Source organism: Mycteria americana, chromosome 2 (assembly GCF_035582795.1).
Source record: "Mycteria americana isolate JAX WOST 10 ecotype Jacksonville Zoo and Gardens chromosome 2, USCA_MyAme_1.0, whole genome shotgun sequence".
Lineage (NCBI taxonomy): Eukaryota > Metazoa > Chordata > Aves > Ciconiiformes > Ciconiidae > Mycteria > Mycteria americana.
Genome location: NC_134366.1, coordinates 119,776,968 through 119,795,061, shown reverse-complemented (window position 1 = coordinate 119,795,061; position 18,094 = coordinate 119,776,968). Strand labels below are relative to the sequence as shown.

General features: G+C 36.9%; 1 protein-coding gene across 2 annotated transcripts in view; it reads right to left on the bottom strand.

Moving 5' to 3' along the window:
- LAMA1 (laminin subunit alpha 1) overlaps positions 1-18,094 on the bottom strand; it is a 116,226-nt gene that overhangs the window by 29,579 nt on the left and 68,553 nt on the right. For both annotated transcript variants that reach the window (XM_075494391.1, XM_075494390.1), the window contains exons 23-36: positions 15,783-16,019; positions 13,166-13,309; positions 12,615-12,794; positions 11,822-12,007; positions 10,840-10,967; positions 9,670-9,790; positions 9,392-9,529; positions 7,575-7,696; positions 6,506-6,592; positions 6,050-6,243; positions 4,918-5,060; positions 2,816-2,914; positions 1,728-1,839; positions 1,400-1,562 (exon numbers count right to left, since the gene is read on the bottom strand). In XM_075494391.1, coding sequence (XP_075350506.1) covers positions 1,400-1,562; positions 1,728-1,839; positions 2,816-2,914; positions 4,918-5,060; positions 6,050-6,243; positions 6,506-6,592; positions 7,575-7,696; positions 9,392-9,529; positions 9,670-9,790; positions 10,840-10,967; positions 11,822-12,007; positions 12,615-12,794; positions 13,166-13,309; positions 15,783-16,019 — 2,054 coding nt within the window. The remainder of the gene's footprint in view (positions 1-1,399; positions 1,563-1,727; positions 1,840-2,815; positions 2,915-4,917; positions 5,061-6,049; positions 6,244-6,505; positions 6,593-7,574; positions 7,697-9,391; positions 9,530-9,669; positions 9,791-10,839; positions 10,968-11,821; positions 12,008-12,614; positions 12,795-13,165; positions 13,310-15,782; positions 16,020-18,094) is intronic.

The window sequence follows — 18,094 nt, the reverse complement described above, 5'->3', positions numbered from 1 at the left end:
CGTAGCCTTAAAAAAGTTACAAGAATGAAAGTATTTTACAAGACAGTAATGGCTTCTATTTCAGTATAGAGTAAAAAGGTTATATACCAAATTGTCTGATAACTTTGCTTTACGTGGCAAATGTGCAGAGACCTCAGTTACGAATGTTGCTTAACACTATGTCATCACAAGCTCAGTCCGCTGTGAGCCATGTGGTAACTTCTGCTCCCTGAAAAATGGACTGGTAAGTTGCTTATTTAAATCGGTTTTGAATTTACAGCTGCATTGCATGATAAATTCTGCAGAGCAAACAATCTTATAAATCTTATTAACTCTCTTCTTCAATCTGCCAAAGGACACTTATCAGAGAACCTTCAGAAATTTCAACAGAGCCTATAATTGAAAAAGTTAATTTACAAATGCCTTGTATAACAGCTCAAATGCTGATGTTGAAAGTCAGAACATTCTGTTACTATGCAACAGGACATTTTGAGACATTTTTGTAAGTGCAGAAAAAGCTATTTGAAGTTCCTAATAAATATAAGAATAAATGGTACATTTCTAGTCCATTTTCATGTCCATTTAGCTTCTGTACAATTTAATATTCAGCACAAGGACAAGCACGGGAGTCTGTTGAACAAAATCAGACATGCTAACAACACAAACATTCTATCCTGCCTAATCCAAAGCACTTAATAAAGAAAAGTAAAATTTTCAGATATATTCCACTCTGGTCTAAATCTTTGTCCCTTGAAAGCAATGTTAACATGCTTATAGCTTTTGGTAGGCTAGGGCAATACTTAGTATTTCTGAAGCTGGAACAAAAATTTTACTGACTGTTGGAACAGTCAATGTTTTATACTGCCAAGTCTGTCAATAAGCACTAATAATGAATACAAAAGCCATTTTAAAATAGCCTTCAACCCGGGACAAATCAAGACAACAGAATATAATCCTAGACAGTGGGTCAGAATGCTGAAACAAATGCCTTGGTTTCATTTGCAAATCTATGTGATACATATTGCAGTGACAATAAATCATCATGTCTTTCAGCAGACCTGACATGTCCTGGACTTGCAATTCACTGAGACAGCTCTATGACATCTCCTAGCTAAAAGCAACAAGGAGATGTGTATTAGGGCCAGACCTGAAACAAACTGAAACCAGGGAGTCTTTTCACTTATTGCAAGGGAATTTTGTATCACATCCAAATGAACGGGCTGTGGCTATATTAGTATCACGTGGGATGCCCAAATATCTTCAAATCATGTGACTCCAAATTCAGAGTTCATAACCTGGGCTAGTTATCCATCACACTGCCCCTTATTACAGCACAATGTTTCTCCAGATATCTCTCCAAAAAGCAGTACTGTATAGTATAGACATATGTGAAATAAAGTTTTCAGTAGAACAGGCTTACGTTAGGACACTAGTAGCATTATGGTGCTGTTGAACAAAATCTTTCTTGCGCAATGCATCCAAAAGGGCAGAAATATCATCCTGCAGGCTCTGAGATGTAGCGTTTGATAGCGGGAGATCCAAGCCCAGTGTTTCATTTAGTGACATAGCAACTTCAGCAAGTACTAAGTAGGAGAGTAAACAATTTAGTCATACCATTAAAAAAAGAATATATGTGAACCCCCTGTGCAAACTGCAGCACTTTCCATGTAATAGTTCTTTTAAGAGTTGCAAAGGAAATACCGTTCTAAATTCTGTAAAGAAGTGGAAATATCTTAAAAGCAGGATACCTTTGATGGTTGTATGTACTGTGTCAATAAATCCAGTCAGTTCTTGACTTTTATTCCTGGTTTCCTGAGTCATTGTGTTAAGCTGCCAAGCTTTTTTCAAAAATCTAGACAACTAGAATAAAATCAGAGATAATCTTTGACAGTTCTCCTAAAACACTGATTCATTCATGACATTTCTCTATGGTTTTTACACTTTTTTCCCAATATTGAGAATACTTTGTGAGAGGAAACAATGTTTTTTGATAAGGTAGATCTAGATGATTCATAAATCTCTGATGCTTCCATGCTTGCAGATGCCTTAATTATATTGAAAGTTCCAGCTTCTGATATCAGTGAAGAATTGTGTTATCCATTATTTTCAGAATCAATAAGATCATAATTACCAAAGCTATTTCTTTAACAAGTAAACATTACATATTTTTTTAGCTACAACTAACGTACCTTAAAAAAATCACTCTTCTGGATACATCACTATTAGCAGTAACAACACTGTTAGTGCAGACACCTAGTTAGATTATGTATACATGGTCAGAAAATTATAGATACATACGGTCAGCAAATGAGGTCTAATAGCTGAAGTAGACTGACAATTTTCTACCTACAATTTTTCTTGTGTTAAAACTGAATAAAGAATACAAACGTTGTCTGCTTTTCATGTGGATTTGCAACAGATTTATTTCTGCTGAGATCATTTTAAACACTATACTATAGCTATCAAAGACTTTTTGGAGAATATTCAGCTATGACATAATTTTGAATAAGCTCCACGTGTTAAAACCAGTGAGAAGAAAGTATTCCCTTTCTCCAGTTTTAGGGCCTTAAGTGATCACAGTACAAAAAGCTTCTGAACTTTAACAGAAACCATGCAAATCTCCTGTACAGTATCATAAAACACTGTAGTTTGCAGAAGAATTCCACAGACCAGTTAAGTCCCCTCCTCAGAAAGACTACAGAATGGACTGAATTCTTTCATTGAACTCTACAGATTTAAAATAATTTCTAAACAGCTCTCTGGCATTTATGTACCATGCTATGAAATCTCAAAGGATTTCTCCAGAAGGGCTAAGAATAAAGAAGCCAGCACCTACCTCTTCATGCAGCTGATCAATTCCTCCTGATAAAGTCAGAAGACTTTCTTTTACGGTAGCTAATGAGTAAGTTGGATCTTGTCTAGGAACTATAGACCCCTATAGGAAACAAGAAGAAACAGCACACTGTAATTTAAAGACTTTGTTGTGTGTCTAGAGAAGTTCTGGGAAGAAAATAACTATGCACACTATCTAGGTTATTTATATGTTTTAAATGACTGATTTGCAAAGCACATAAGATGACATAAAGTAATTACATACATGCAGTTCATGCAACAAAGTGTGTCATTTCTTTAAATAAGGAAACAAGCATCCATCCATGTCATACTTTCAATCGAGTAATAAGAAGGAAGCATAATTTCTGCTTTCCTGATTCTCAATTTCAACACAGTCTGGGCTGCCCATATGAGCTACTTTGAGAAGTTCCAAGGCCCATCAAATTAAATGCTTCCATCCAGTCCCGCAGCTGCTAGTGTTTCAGCAGCTGGTCTTGTCAAAACAGCTGCATCTAGGGTATATCTGTGAGGATGACCCTGGAGAGGCTCTGTGTTTCCATGTCAAAACCCAGAGCATGGCACTCAGGTGTTCAGGATTTTGGCCCTCCAGACATGATAAGGTAACACAAGCAGCCCTGCAGATCTTCTCACCAATAAAAGAGAATAATGGGCTGTATTTGGCTTCAAGGTCACCTCAGAACTGCTATATATGGCAATAAATAGGCCATTGTACCCAACTGTATCATATTTGATACAGTCAAGGTCTGCAACAGAATACCACTTCTCTAAAGATGCAAAGAAACTTAAGGCATCTCTTACAAAGAGAGCAAGTCTGGGAAAGGTCATTTTTAGATTTCAGATGTTTCAGAGCCAACCATTGTAAATACCATAATAAGTATCATTTTGCCCAACTTTTTGAAGAAGTAATACACAGGATTATCCAACAGCCTTGTGTTAAATGGAAATTTCAAAGTCTTTTCCTCAGCATGAGGAAAGAACAAGTGAAAGAGAAACAGAAGCTGAAGCTCTTGAGCCTCCTGGGATAAAGCACAGCAAAGTTTCCTTAAAGGCCCAGTTCAAAAACCCAGAATGGGACAGCAAGTATGTCTAGATATGTTAGGAGGAGTAAAGCAGGAGCCTTTAACTAGAAAAACAGAACTACTGAAGTCCTTAGATGGACTGAAGATGCAGAAGCAATGACGAGCAGGTGATCTGATTTGGTAACTTTCTCATTATTGAAAGACCCACACCTAATGCATAGAAAAGAGGAAATACTCAAGTTCCTGAGCAATCAGCATGAGGCAGACACAATACAGTCCACGGGACAGCCCTTCAGGGAAGATCTGTAATTCACATAAACAAACTTGGGGATTTTCTGGCTTCCAGCTACAGTTACTTTGGTACAAGGCAAAACAGAAAGTAATCTTTGATTAGCCAGAAAGAGGGGAATACCTGCTTCCAAACAGAAAAATTACAAGACTACCAACTTACCCTCAAGATTAAGTTGTTTAAAGAACATTGTGGCCTTACATAAACAGAAATTACATCATAGTCACAAAAGGTTTTATATCACTTTTAGCATCCCACTTCCAAAAGAGTGACAGCCGGCTTTGATTTGATTTTAATATAACAAAATGTATGTACTAAAGGAGAGACTTAAACTGCTTTTATTTTTACATAAGATTTGACTTTGTTTTATAATTAAAGTGCTAAATAAAAGCTACATATTGAATAATGTTTATAGTCCTGGAAGATGATGCTCCTATACAAACAAAACAATTACAGAAAGCAAGTCAATTGTATCCTTAAAGTATTACAATAATGCAGTACGTTATGCCTTATGACATAAAGGAAGGGAAGCATAACTGACGCTTTATAACTAAAAGGTTAGCCACTAAAACTAAAGGATAAGAGTATCTCTGCTGAAGCATAAACATGTAATTTAATCAAGTTTGCTTTCAGATACTGTAATTATTAACATCTGTTAATACATCAAGCCATGAACTTCAGGAGGGCTTCTGTTAAATTACCGGCACACATGAGTGGATGCAAGTTTTGCTTTAAAGGTGTGACTAAGTATTTCTACTATTTGTGTGTTCATTTTACCTTCAGATGTTTTGTTGCATTCTCCAACTCTGACAATATCCCATATGGCACACGGGCAACACCAGTGAGGTTCATTGAAAGTATGGCCTTGTTGAGATTATCCAAATTGTTTAACAAAACTCCTGTGCAGTTGTCATCACAAGCTAAATAAACCATTAAGAGGAGGAAGCAATATTAGTATTAAAAAGAAGCCACCAAATACTGAAATTTATTTTGATTTACACAGTATGTGCCTTCACCTTTTGAGTAAGAGTGATGAAGTATAATAATTTTCAGTATACAGATTTGTAGTGTTGCCCTTCCCTTCCTGCCCCAAGACTGGATCTATTCCAAACATACTCTCCTTAGGTTAGCACACATTCAAGCCTTATTGATCCTGCTGGCTATTGAGCTGCTTGCTGTATTATAAGCTTATTGAGCATATTTAGCTATATTGCTATAAATCCAGGGTGATGCCACTGACATTCACCCAAACAGGTTAGGAAGACAGAAAATTGAAGCTTATAGTGGTGTAATTCCATTTATTCCTTGGGGATTTTTTTAACTTATACAAAGCAAAATCTGAGTCCTAAATCCCAGTTCGTTGTAAAAGCAGATTACTGTACTTGCTGTGTCTTTCTGCTATCCACCCTCTCATAAGGAATTACATGACTAATTATTGGTGGAATGTGACTAATTATCGGTGGAGTATGCCTACATACCTGGGATAACTCCAAAAGTATTATTACAGCAACCTCACATCCAAAGGTCAATGACATAGGAATTCAGCAGTTTCAAATAAATAAAGGTATGCTACAGAAAGCAAAATAGTATTAAAATTATCTTTCCTTAAACTTAGCCTGTAACACTAAATAAGCCATTTTAAGGATTAACCGCTTGTCCGATGTTATGATCTCTACTGTAGTCTCCTCTGTGTTCACAGAATGGTTGAAGTTGGAAGGGACCTCTGGAGATTATCTAGTCCACCCCCTCCTGTTTTACAGAGATATTAAATTGTTAGGATTTATTTCCTTTCATAGAAAGAATAGGGCCTGACACCATAAAAACATCCAAGGAATAATCATGTGCACATAAATATCACTGGAACAGACCAAAGCCCATTGGGAGAGTAAACAATTTAAAAACCACCTACAAACACACTCATCTTCCACAAGAAGATGTCTCGGTTCACACTCCTCACAGCGCTGTCCTGTCACGCCTCGCTTGCAGAGGCACTGGCCAGTTGCACGATCACAATTAACATGAACAGAGCCGTTTGGATTGCACCGACACAGATGGCAGCTGCCACCGGGAAGCTGAGGGTCACCATAATAGCCAAGGGAGCACCTACACAGGGAGGAATGGGACACCGAACATCAGGGGATATTCATCATAAAATTAGACGTTGTATTTATCTTTGAGAATCACTGACAGGTTTCTAATTAATGGCTTCTTAACAGTAACTAACAAATCACTCTAAGTCCTTGAGCACTCATTCATATATTTATTTATGAACACTGAATAACCTATTCCAAGTACAAACATGGCTCATATTAATCAAACTGTCCCTGGGAGTTGGGGATAAATGGGGACATCATGTGTAACTCACCTTTCACAGTACTGTCCTTCATATCCTGGGAGACAAGCATCACAGTGGTAATCCTGAACACCTTTCAGGACACAAGTGGGACTAAAACTGGAAGAATGATAAACAAATACCTGCTAGCACATAAATGGAAGACCATACAAAAACAGAGAACAACTTCAGCCACGGGTTAAATATTGTAAACAGCAGCATCCTCTGCTCAATCTGATGCAGTGCTCTAGAATTTGTACTTTGTTTCTTAAATTATTTAGAATTATTTAAATTATTAAATTATTATTTAAATTATTTTGTACTTTGTTTCTTAAATTCTTTGTTTCTTAAAAAGTTCGCTTTCCCAATGTGACTCCATTACTGTATAAAATGCTAAAGCATCTTATAGCTTTCCTTTTAAAAGATAAGACAATGAAAAATGGATGCTGCATGATATGGCTATAGCATATATCTAACTGACACTTGCATGAGAACATCAGAGTTGCTAGACTCTTATTCTGATTCAATTATCCAAAAGCAAACAACAAATATGCTTTTCAAGCTTCTGGAGAAAAATCAGTCTGCACAGCATTTTGATTTTCAAAATAAGAAGTTAACTGTTCCTCTACCAAACAAACAGATGTATAAATTTCAAACAAAAGAGTACTTGTTCTTCCCCTAGGACTCACCTCATGAAAAGTTCCTGCATTGTCTGGAGATGGCCTGAATCTTTGTAAATACAAAAGCATTGTTTTTTGAATGAAGAAAGGGACCCACATTTGAAACTAAAACATGCCAGAGCAACTTACTCCATTATCTATAAAACATTCTGTGTGGCTGATATACTCTTAGAGAAAAAATTGACTTATCTATCCATTAAACTTTTTATTTTAAAACCTCACAGAGTTACCACTAGCTGTGAACAACTCAGAATGTAAGCTCCATTTACTAAAATAGGTAGCTTTCAAATGTCTAAAAATTAAGGACATGTAATGATAACTAACTCCTGTTGTCATAGCATGGGGGGAGTAGGAGGTGAGACATACAGGACAAGAAATCCAGAATGCTAAAATGTACATTGGATTTAATAAATTCTGGTTACCTAACAGGGTTGGCTCTGGGACAGGCACAAAGAGAGCAGTCGTTGACAGATCCAATTACTTTCCCATAGTAGCCTGGGGCACAAGCACTGCAGTAATCACCAACTGTGTTATCTCTGCAGTTCTGATACATAAAAAGGAATTCAGTCAGTTTAAAACAACAATAAACAACAAGAGGAACTTTATCTTCCCCCCAATCAATAGATGTATACAGTTTCCAACAACCACCTCTAAATGTCACTACCCATTGGTCAGCATTCTCTGAGTGGAGGAACCTTTTATGCAAAAATAAGCAGAATGCCAGCATATTTTCTCTTATGTGAATGCCCACTCAGGCAGGCTGACCTAATTTCTGTTCTAAATTTCCATTAAGGTTTATATATTTCTGCTTCTATTAATCCAATTCAGGCCAAGAAATCACAGTACAAAGCAAAAAATCCTCAAAAAAAAGAAGCAACTCATGGAAAAATTAAACAGGATACCCAGATGAAAAACCTAAGTTTCAGTGTTTCAGCAAATGCGTTTGAATGCTATAAGCCAAGGACCATCCACAGTTAGGATTCACAGACACTATATTTAATTTGTCAACAGTACTGATCAAGAGCCAGTGCTATTAATATTAAAACACTAAATCGGTACTATAAACATAATTTAACTGACTAGTCCCCTAAGTGAATAAAATTCAGTTCCTCCTTTTTTTTCCCTTTTTTTTGATTCATATTCTTGCAAGCATGTATATTTTAGAGGCTAGTTGAAGACAGTAACCAGTAGCAATGCAGCCTCCTATTGTATGGGAGCAGAAGTCAGAGGTGAAAAACATCTCTTTTGCACACACTACTCAGCCAGAAATGTCTTAGTAATCTCAACATGTAGGTGACTTGCCACCGCTGCAATGAGAACCTGAGAGGAAGAATGCGTAGTATTCACCAGTGTGAAAGACCTATGTGTTTTGGCCTTGTAGAAATGAGCACCATAGTTCTTACTCACGAGATACACACTTTAGGACAAACCTGAAAGCAAAAGAATGGTTTACAAAAGCCTGAAGAACTAAGGAAACTCACTTTAAAAACGGACTTCAAGAATGAATTCAGCAGAAGTTGACTTTGAACTAACCTACTTACCACTGGAAAAACAAAGCAACTGAAAAAGCTTTAGGAAAGAATATTGAGCCATACCAGAGAACAGACTTAATATGCTTTATTTGGTTAGCTGAGAATTTGCTGTCCACAGGGCTGTCAGCCCACAAGAGAGAAGCAATGTGTTAGTAAGATGTATCCCCTCTTTGCAACTTTTGGGATAAAATAAGAAGAGTGAGCAAATTAACTTAGCTGAGGCATATCCTTATACTACTTTAGTTTCTGGGAGTTAAAAAAGCCTCACTTAAAGCTGCCCAGAGGATTCTCTTCTTGAGAGACAAAGAATTTGACTTTGACCTAGTCTGTGGTGTGTTATGGCTTACTGCTTCCTTTACTTCTTTTTTGTGTGACTAAGCAGACCTTTGCCAGACCAAGGACAGAAGCTCAAAACATCTCACAGAAAAACAGATACACTGAGCTGATACATCAGTTATTTTTAAAGTAAAATTAAAACTAAAATAATTAATGATTTTGAAGATGTTAGTGCCCAAAAAGCTTGATAATTTTACTGAATGGACCCTAAGGGAAATACTACTCAGATTTTCCATTTTTCAGAGTTGGGGGGGAAATTATACTTTATCCAAATAGTACAGCCATATACTTCTCCCAGAAACTCCTTCCATAGGTTACTTCCATTGTATACTCAGGTGAAACCAATAGAAAAATGTATAAATTGTACATACCAAGCACTTTCCAGTTTCAGGATCACAGGTTTCGCTGTGGTTGTTGCACTGACAGGGCACACAAGGTGCTATCAGAGTGTGAGGCTCTTTTACACTGAGTTTTGTATGCTTTCCCCTGTAATATCCTGGAGCACAGCTCTATTTGTAAGGGGAGTAAAATAAAAAAAAAATACATGATCACGGCTATCAACAGTTACAAACAATTTTAAAAGCTGTTCAAGTAACTTTTTTTATTATCTCACTATTAGACACACAAAAAGGATTAAAGGATTCTGTACCTGACAGGACAATCCAGCATAACCAGCAGGACATCTACATTGCTCTACAAGACGAGCTCTAGCTCTGCCTAGATGCATTTCTTCAAACTTCACTGCAATTTCCATTGAGATATTTGCAATTCTACAAGATATATGCAGAAGAGAGCATGAACATCTAGAGAAGTCCTAGCACCAAAACTGAGATCCAAACATTTTTCTGCTTCAAGGTCAGGGCTACCATACATAATCTCCCATGATCCCCTTTTCCCCATGCAAATATCTCAATAAAATCTGAAGATTCTTTACTTATTTATGGGATTTAAGGACCTACAACAAACAAATCAGAAGTACTTCAAAGTAATATAAGTTGATTCCCATTGGTCTGCCAAACTTGACAAACCCACTATGCAAGAGTATGTATTCCTGCCTCAGAAACACTAGACAGAAATACACCTGTTTTGTCCCACAGATTTTTGGACTGAGCTAAGAAAAACATCGTTGAGGGCATGAGAATCAAAAATAATCCCAAATCTGGAGGTGGAACAACACTTCTTCACAGCTGTGAAGATGTACAAATATTGGGTTTTCATTGGATGCATCTCTGCTTGTCTTGTTAGTTTCCAAACTGACAGATGCAATGACCATATCCCATCTCCTCCCTTTCATTAGTAACCAAGTTCTGTTCAAAATGGCAGTAAAATGCTACCATTCCGAGGTGAGAATATTTTCCTACCACTGCCCAGAGTGCATAAAGCTACAGGAGAGACCTAGATTGGTACAAACCCAAGAACTCAGGGAACCATGTGTTTCAATTGAAAAAAACAAACAAAAATTTAAATACCCATAAAAATAAGATGGGAAAGAAACAATTTAGAAAATATCTAACTATATCACCCATTCTGCAGAACACTGCATCAGCCTGTAAGGCTCTGTACTTCTTTATGGGCTTTTCTACCAAAGTAGGCAGCAGAGACATTTAGTGTTTCACAGAAAGAAGTAAAGAGGGATTCTGCTGCCATTAAAGGTCATAAATGTTTTCTTATCAGAGGAAGAACAAAAGTCATTAATAGGAAATTGGAAATTTCTCTAATTTGAGTTAAATCTTTACTGTATAGCTCAGTTGGGACTATTTCTAGGTTAAATCACAGTAAATGCAATATAATAAGTAAATGCTATCAGAGATTGCTTTACCTGCTTTGCTGTAATCCTTGGCCATAAGCTGCCTTGATAAGGATGTATTCAACATTGCTTAGCACAGACATGAAGTCAGAACGTAAGACAGGCTCATCAGACACAGAGTTAAAATACTTCCAAGAATCCTAGGGAAACATAACACATACTATTAAAATAATGAGTGTTCAAGCCCACTTCAAAGTAATGCTCTGTTCCTCCTTACGTGTTCTTTCAGAAATGCAGTCACAGTGACTATGTCTAAACTCCAGGTCCCAGAAAATCCAAAATCTTGCTCCATGGTAGAACAAGACATGGGTTTATATCATTTCTCTTCTCCTTCCCTGCACTCAACTTCCATGATCAGTCTCTATGGGAAAGCAGTCCAGGCCTGCACGGCACAGCTTTTTCTGGTTAGATCCGGAGAACCCAGACAGCCAAAAGATCACAATGTCACAGCACTCATTTTGTGTGCAGTTAGAAACAGCTGCTGTGACTGTGTTCTGCCTCCTGTCAAGAAGAGACAACTCAGCCCCAGTCAGCAGAGAGTCCCAGAGACCAAAGGAGGTCATTGTTATCTCCTCTGAAATTCTCCAGTGAGCACTACTGCAACTTACTGCTCCTGCTAGGCTAAGACTCACATCCCATATGATGCTCCTGGGCTCTGAGTGTAACATACAGGCTACAAAATCACGAGACTGCCTGAGAGTTTTGCCTGTCATTTATCACTGAAATCTGAGTCTGTGTTTGAAAAGCTTGCCACAGCAACACCTTCAGCACTTCCAAAAGAGGAAACAATGTCAAAATGTTATTTGCCGCTATAGCACAATATTCCCAGCCATTTTTTCCCTAAAATAGATGCATTTTAATCCAAGCACTCGATTTACGCACCGTATTTGAAATCAGATATGCATTTTTCCAAGTATTTTATTAAATATAGAGAGCTTTTCTGTAAAAGCTCATAGAAGAAAGGAAATATTTCCATACCGATGTTTTGGCTTACCTCCTTCATTTCTACTTCCTTGTCAGTTCTTACTCCGTTTTCTGGAGAAGAGTTGTCTACATAGATGACCAACTTGCTGGTGTGACCTCCCTTCATTAGAATCTGTGGCTCAAAATTTGAGGTTCCAAAGCCATCCAAAGCATAAAAAGCAACAGTATATCTCAGCTTCCCTCCATAGGCCATGAGCTGTTTGGATAAAAAATTATAACTTTTATTTATTCCAAGGTTAGAGCTACTAGCTGAAAATATTTTAATGTCATCAGAAGACTTGAAAACTGTCAGTTCTTTGAAGAATTGGCAATAAAACATGAAAATTGACTTAAATTCAGCAGGTTTTGCACCAAGGTTAAATGCGTATTTCTAAAAAGCAGTCTCAGTTTCTTCTTTTAGGCCCTTTCAAGGTGTGCACTCAATTTTCATTTAATTCCTAAGCAATAGAGATTCCATGATCTATATACTGAATCTAGCGTCAAGGTTGAAAACTCTTTCAGGTTTCTACAATAAAATTGAATACATCACTCTTTTCTCCCCATACGATCTCTGAAGACTAACATGGTAATTAAATATGGGTGTTACCAATTTACAGGGTCAAGAAAAATCTCATTAGGAAAGGGTAATGCAAACATATTGTTTGTGCTTGCTCAGTCACTGAATATTTATATTATGACCTACAAGAATAGAACTAATGGAGAAAAATGTTATCAAGATAAAGTGACTATTATACAATAAAGGATTTACTATTAGACAATAAAGACATTATCTACAAAGCATTCTAATTATTTAATAATCTTACCTGATCTCCCTGAAACTGCTCTGGTAACCTCCAGTAAAATGTTTCTGTATTTAAGTATTTTCTGACTATGGCAGCATCCAGTAAAACATCAGGAAATTGCGAAAATACTCCTTCCACTGTTCCAGTCAGGTTACTTTGAGCTACTACATGCAGAATGGACTGATCTGGAGTTAAGGTTGTCTGCAACACAAAGAGCAAAAGATTCATTCATTAAAAATATTCTATCTCAGTGTAATGTACTATTAACAGTTTTAGCTATTTAGTCAATAGTCCATCTTAGAGTAATACATGCCCAAACAAAAAAATTGGGAAACATGTTTGATATTAGTTTTTAAAAAAGCGAAGAGTGAAACACAACATTTCAGAAATAAGACTATGACCACTTACCATTTGCTTTCTTTTTTGTTCTGCCATACACCACTGCCTCCGTAGGCTAGCCAATTACATTCAGCCTGATTCATGACACGTATGCAACCTTAGGCACAGCAGTGTGGTAGCTAACATGAGGATAACACCAAACTGTGTCTGTATATTCATGTCGCTTTACTTACAGGAATTCTCACATGATCTTCTAGTTCCGAACAAACTGTGGACATCCCAAAACAGAAGCACGGCGTACAACCTAGTGCATTGTTAGCAGACAGAGCAAAAGTGCCAGGTTTACACTCACTGCATTGTAGACCAAATACATTTTCCTGAAGGAAATAAAAAAAGATAACAGCACACTCATGTTACTTTGCTAGCCGAATGAAAGATGGTTCTTTTTGGAAGAAAAACTAGTTGCTATGTAAACTACATAACAGGAAGTCACTTATTGTATCTGTTCCATTTTACTATGCAGTACATTATTTTTTCCATTATTTTCCAATGCTGTTTTTCTTTAAAAAAAAAAAGAAATAACAAACATGGAACATTCGAGCTAAACCCATGTATTTGAGTTTCTAGCAAAAATTAGCAGCTATACATTTCCATGCAAGACAGAAAAATCTCCAACCAACCCCCCCACCCCAGAAAATGGGCTCTCAAAGCCAAAGAAACGGCTCAGTATGAATAGGAACCAGGGGATCTATTCCCAAGTGTCTGTTTTTGCACTCAATTCCCAACTGGTAAATCCAACTTCAAGAAACACCCAAAACTACAGTCAGTGCCCACTGGCACCTTTAACCAGAAGATTGGAGAGAGACCTATGAAGGCATACATTTGTTGCCTTGAAGTAAGTTCTTTTCTATCACTCAATCTTTCAAGAACAGATTATCACCTTTTCAGAAGATTCTATACTACTAAATCTCTGTATTTAATGTTTCCTTTTTTTATACAAGAATGTCAATTCAGACTTCACTATTAGCAATGTACGTGAGTTATTCCTAAGCCCTGCCTTTGGTTATAGCATAGGAAACAAATTAGAACTTGCAACATAACCACATTTAAAAAAACATTGAGATTCTCCATTTTGTATTTATTGGTTTCTTCCTATCATTATCATTTGGATTTTCAAAAGAGCAGGCTATATCATCTGAATCAATGTGCTGTTCCCAAACCTAATAAAACCATGTGTGTATGAGCAGAAAAAACTTCTCTGTATTTCATTTTTTCTATTTGTATAAAGAGGATAAGAATATAATAGCTTTTTCACTGGAGTTTTCTAACATTTAATTAGTTTTTTAAAATGCTTTCACATTTAGCATGGAAGAAGCTGTAGAAGTGCTGTCTATCTATCTCTACACAGAGAGTGAAGTAATTCATTGCCAAAACAGCATGTAGGGAATTTATGCTTTTAAGTTAAGAAAAAACCAACCTTTTTATCAGAGATTGTGTGCTCAGAAACTTCGAGATGATATCAATTAATGCGACCTGCACTCAGAAGTGCAACTCTTGCAGCAAAGTATTCCTAGACTCTATGAAGGAATAGTTTTCCCTGGCTTGAGGTAGAAACATTTTCTCTGTATTGCTCATTGCATCAGAATACTTTTACCTATTACAGCTGTTTCTTCTCCAATGTTCTATGTGTACTCAGAAAAAAAAACTTCTAAATAGCAACTAAGAAATAATGCATATGAGTTATGAACTATTATTATTGGAACTATTTGCAAGCCAAAATGCAACTGTAGAAAAAAGCAAGTGGGATAAAAAAACACATAAAAATTGTACCATTAAAAATGGTTCATACAGCATTGCTCTTGGTATCAGAAGGCATTTACATCACACAGAGAAATATAGTGACACTGAAGTCACTAGCACCATTCTCATGTATTTAACAAGATTTTAAAAAATTTTGTCCCAGAACTCATGGCCAGTACTTTGTCCTTTTCAAAAGGAGGCAGACAGAAATCTAGGAGCAAAAGGAAAAGCAAGACAAATGCATCCTCATTCATTTCTACCTTACAATACTAATCCACGAAAAAGAGGACTCTCAATATAGTACAAGAATTATGTAGTTACAGAAATTCACTTAATACAGAATAAACACATGGATCCTACATTGAGCAAATGCAATCTACTTGAATTTAGGACTGCAGTGAGACCATAGTTGTGAAATATGCCAAATCCTGTACAAGACTAGAAAGACATCAGTCATTTTTCTACCAGATGTACAGTGGCTGTTTTGTAAATTTAGCAAGGATGGAGCATTAGTCAGCCAGAAATTACTTTTTGTGATTACGCATACAATGGGTCTTGATCCTGACCTTCTTAACACACATCCACATCAAATTCCATGAATTCTGTCTAAAAGAGAACTACAATACTGTGCCACAATAATTTTATGACCACAAACTGGAAATAAAATTATCTGGCTACGTAAAACAAAACAAAGGGACGTAGGAAAGAAAAACCGTCTAGTATTATCACAGGAATTTCTGAGAACAGAAATAACAATGCCATGTTGGTAATGTTGCTATCTCTTCTGCCTACAGCTGTGTTGTGTCTGTCCGAAGTGGGGAATGTCATCTCACAGTTTTTAACCCCACTGATTAATAATAAGACTGGCACAGTTTAGCGCTGGCACAGAAAATCCTTTAGGGGTGATTTAGGTGTACTCGGAAATGTCTCAAAGAAGGGATGCAGGTTGCCTTTTGAAGTCCTTTCAGCCCTACACCTTCCATGACTTTTATGTAATGCATGTCCAGAAAACCCCAATGCTGTCCCAAAAGGGTCTGAATACTTCAGTACCTTGCAGGCACAGATGCCAGTTTCTTCTTCACAGCCACAAAGTCCTTCACGGTCATCACACATCTCCGCTTTGGTTCCACTCAAATCACAGTCACAGGCAACACAGTCCGGGTAGTCCCTGTAGCCTAATGCACACCTGGAACAGTCTTGTCCTCCAAATTCAACTTTGCACTGGCATTGACCCGTCAATACATCACACTGCAGATTGGTTGAACCAGTGTTGCTACAGTTGCAAGCCTTAGAGGAAAAGAAGAAATGTTCATAAATAGCAGATCTTTAAAAACAATGTTGTTATAACAGAAACAGCACAGTAAATTTAGGGTGGCCCTTAAAACTCAATGTTTGTCAACAATTACTATACAATAATAAAAGGAAAGAACTTCACATAGGAACACATAGAAATGAAGTTGTTTGGTTTGTGTTTGAACAAAGAACAGCATCTCCAGTAAACAGTGGATGACAAAAAGTAAGAAGCTTTGTTGATTCCCAAATCTGGGTTGAGAATCAAAGGAGTTGAAGGAACCTGTTCCAGAAAAAAAAAATCCTAAATACTTTCTTTAAAATACTATGTATTAAGTGCAGCAAGTAAACTAATGTTACATAAGTGTTGGATGAAAGAAATCTGTAAGTACAATAATTTTATAAATATGATAGAAAGAAAAATCTTAATACTGACATTCTTTTAAGATTTCAAGAAGCATTAATAGGGCCTACATCTTGCTTAAGCTTCATTTACTATTTGATAAGGAACCAAGAGTCCCATAGCATCCAAAGGTGGGAAGCTCAGCATGCACTGCAGCTCAGTACCAAAGGAATACTGTTCCCCTGGCAGAGCCCATTTTTCATTATGCAATCAGTAATATGAACCTGTTATTACAAATATGCAAAGTGGATGTACTTAACTTGCCATTGTTTTTTGAAGCAGGCTGGATCTAATTTTCAGTTCTAATTTCATATCTGTTGTTACTTAACAAGTCCAATTTTGCCCTGTGGTTATTTCTAACAGTGCAGGCAAAAAGTACATTCCATCTATCATCACCTGACTGTGAGCATTTTCCCTGAGTCTTCTTTCCTCATCATCTCTCTTAGAGATGAAAAGCCTTACCTTGTAAAGCACTCCACACAAAGACCCACAAAATCTATTAGCATCACTATGTATCCTTTAGCATTCTTCACAAGTTTGCTGCTCACCATTAGTACTCTTTGTATTAAGCTGGTTTTACTCTAGCAGCAAGCACGAGGTACTACACTGCCTAGTCCAATACACTTTATGACCAAACAAGTTAACAACTTTGGCTACCAGATACCATTAAAGGTCTACAGCTCTGAACATCAAACCCTATTTTAAGAATCATCATAATATAAATAATTTACATGTACTTCAATCTCTATATGTGATAAAGATAAATAAGGACTCTTAAGGTACTATTAACTGTGCTGCAGCACACTTGAGAAGGGTTGTAAGCAAAACATGACTACAGCTCTGCTCCATCATTGCGCCCAAAAATGGATGCTGAATACCAAGAAAACTGCAAGAAACGGAGCCAGATGATGTACCCCACTAATGCAGTCTGTGTTGCAAAAACAGACCAGCTGGGTTTCTGACAGCATCTCCCTCATTTCATCCATGTAGAAAGCATGCAAGAGCCTTTCCAGGGTTTGCCAGTAGACATTGCACTGGATCTCAACCTGCCAGAGCTGACTATTCAGCACAGGGGAGCCTCTGTTGGGACTGTTACCTGCAGATCACAGTATTATTTGTTGCATCAAGAAAGTAACTAAAATACCTTAGAGTAATTCATGTTAATTACTGTGATGCTGTAACCAAAAAGAATGCTAAACAACTGAGCAAAAGTGAGCAGTTACATATTTAATTAAACTTGATCATTGGCAAGTGCTGTGAAATCACCCTATGAATCACCCACTTCACGGGAAATGCACAGGGACCAGCAGATTGTATTTGCAGAACATTAGGTAAGAATGACAGTAGCTGGTAGCTGACAAAGCAGTGGTTTAAAGACTGACTGCCAAGTAAGTTGCTATAAATTACTAAGAGGGTAAACTCTGACGAGATATTATAGGACTACTTTATCATCCTTACTCTAAAAAATTAAAGAGAGAAAAAAGAAAACAATTTGGCTGATACTTGTACTTGTTAAGTACTTACTGCATATAATGACAGACCTTGTCAAGTTGATTATATTTGTGGTTTCTCCATTGAAATTACCCATTACATTCATGTAATTCTGAGGCTTTTTAAAATCTCAACATTTATAAAATAAAGATTGGCCCAATGCCATATCTGTCAGGAA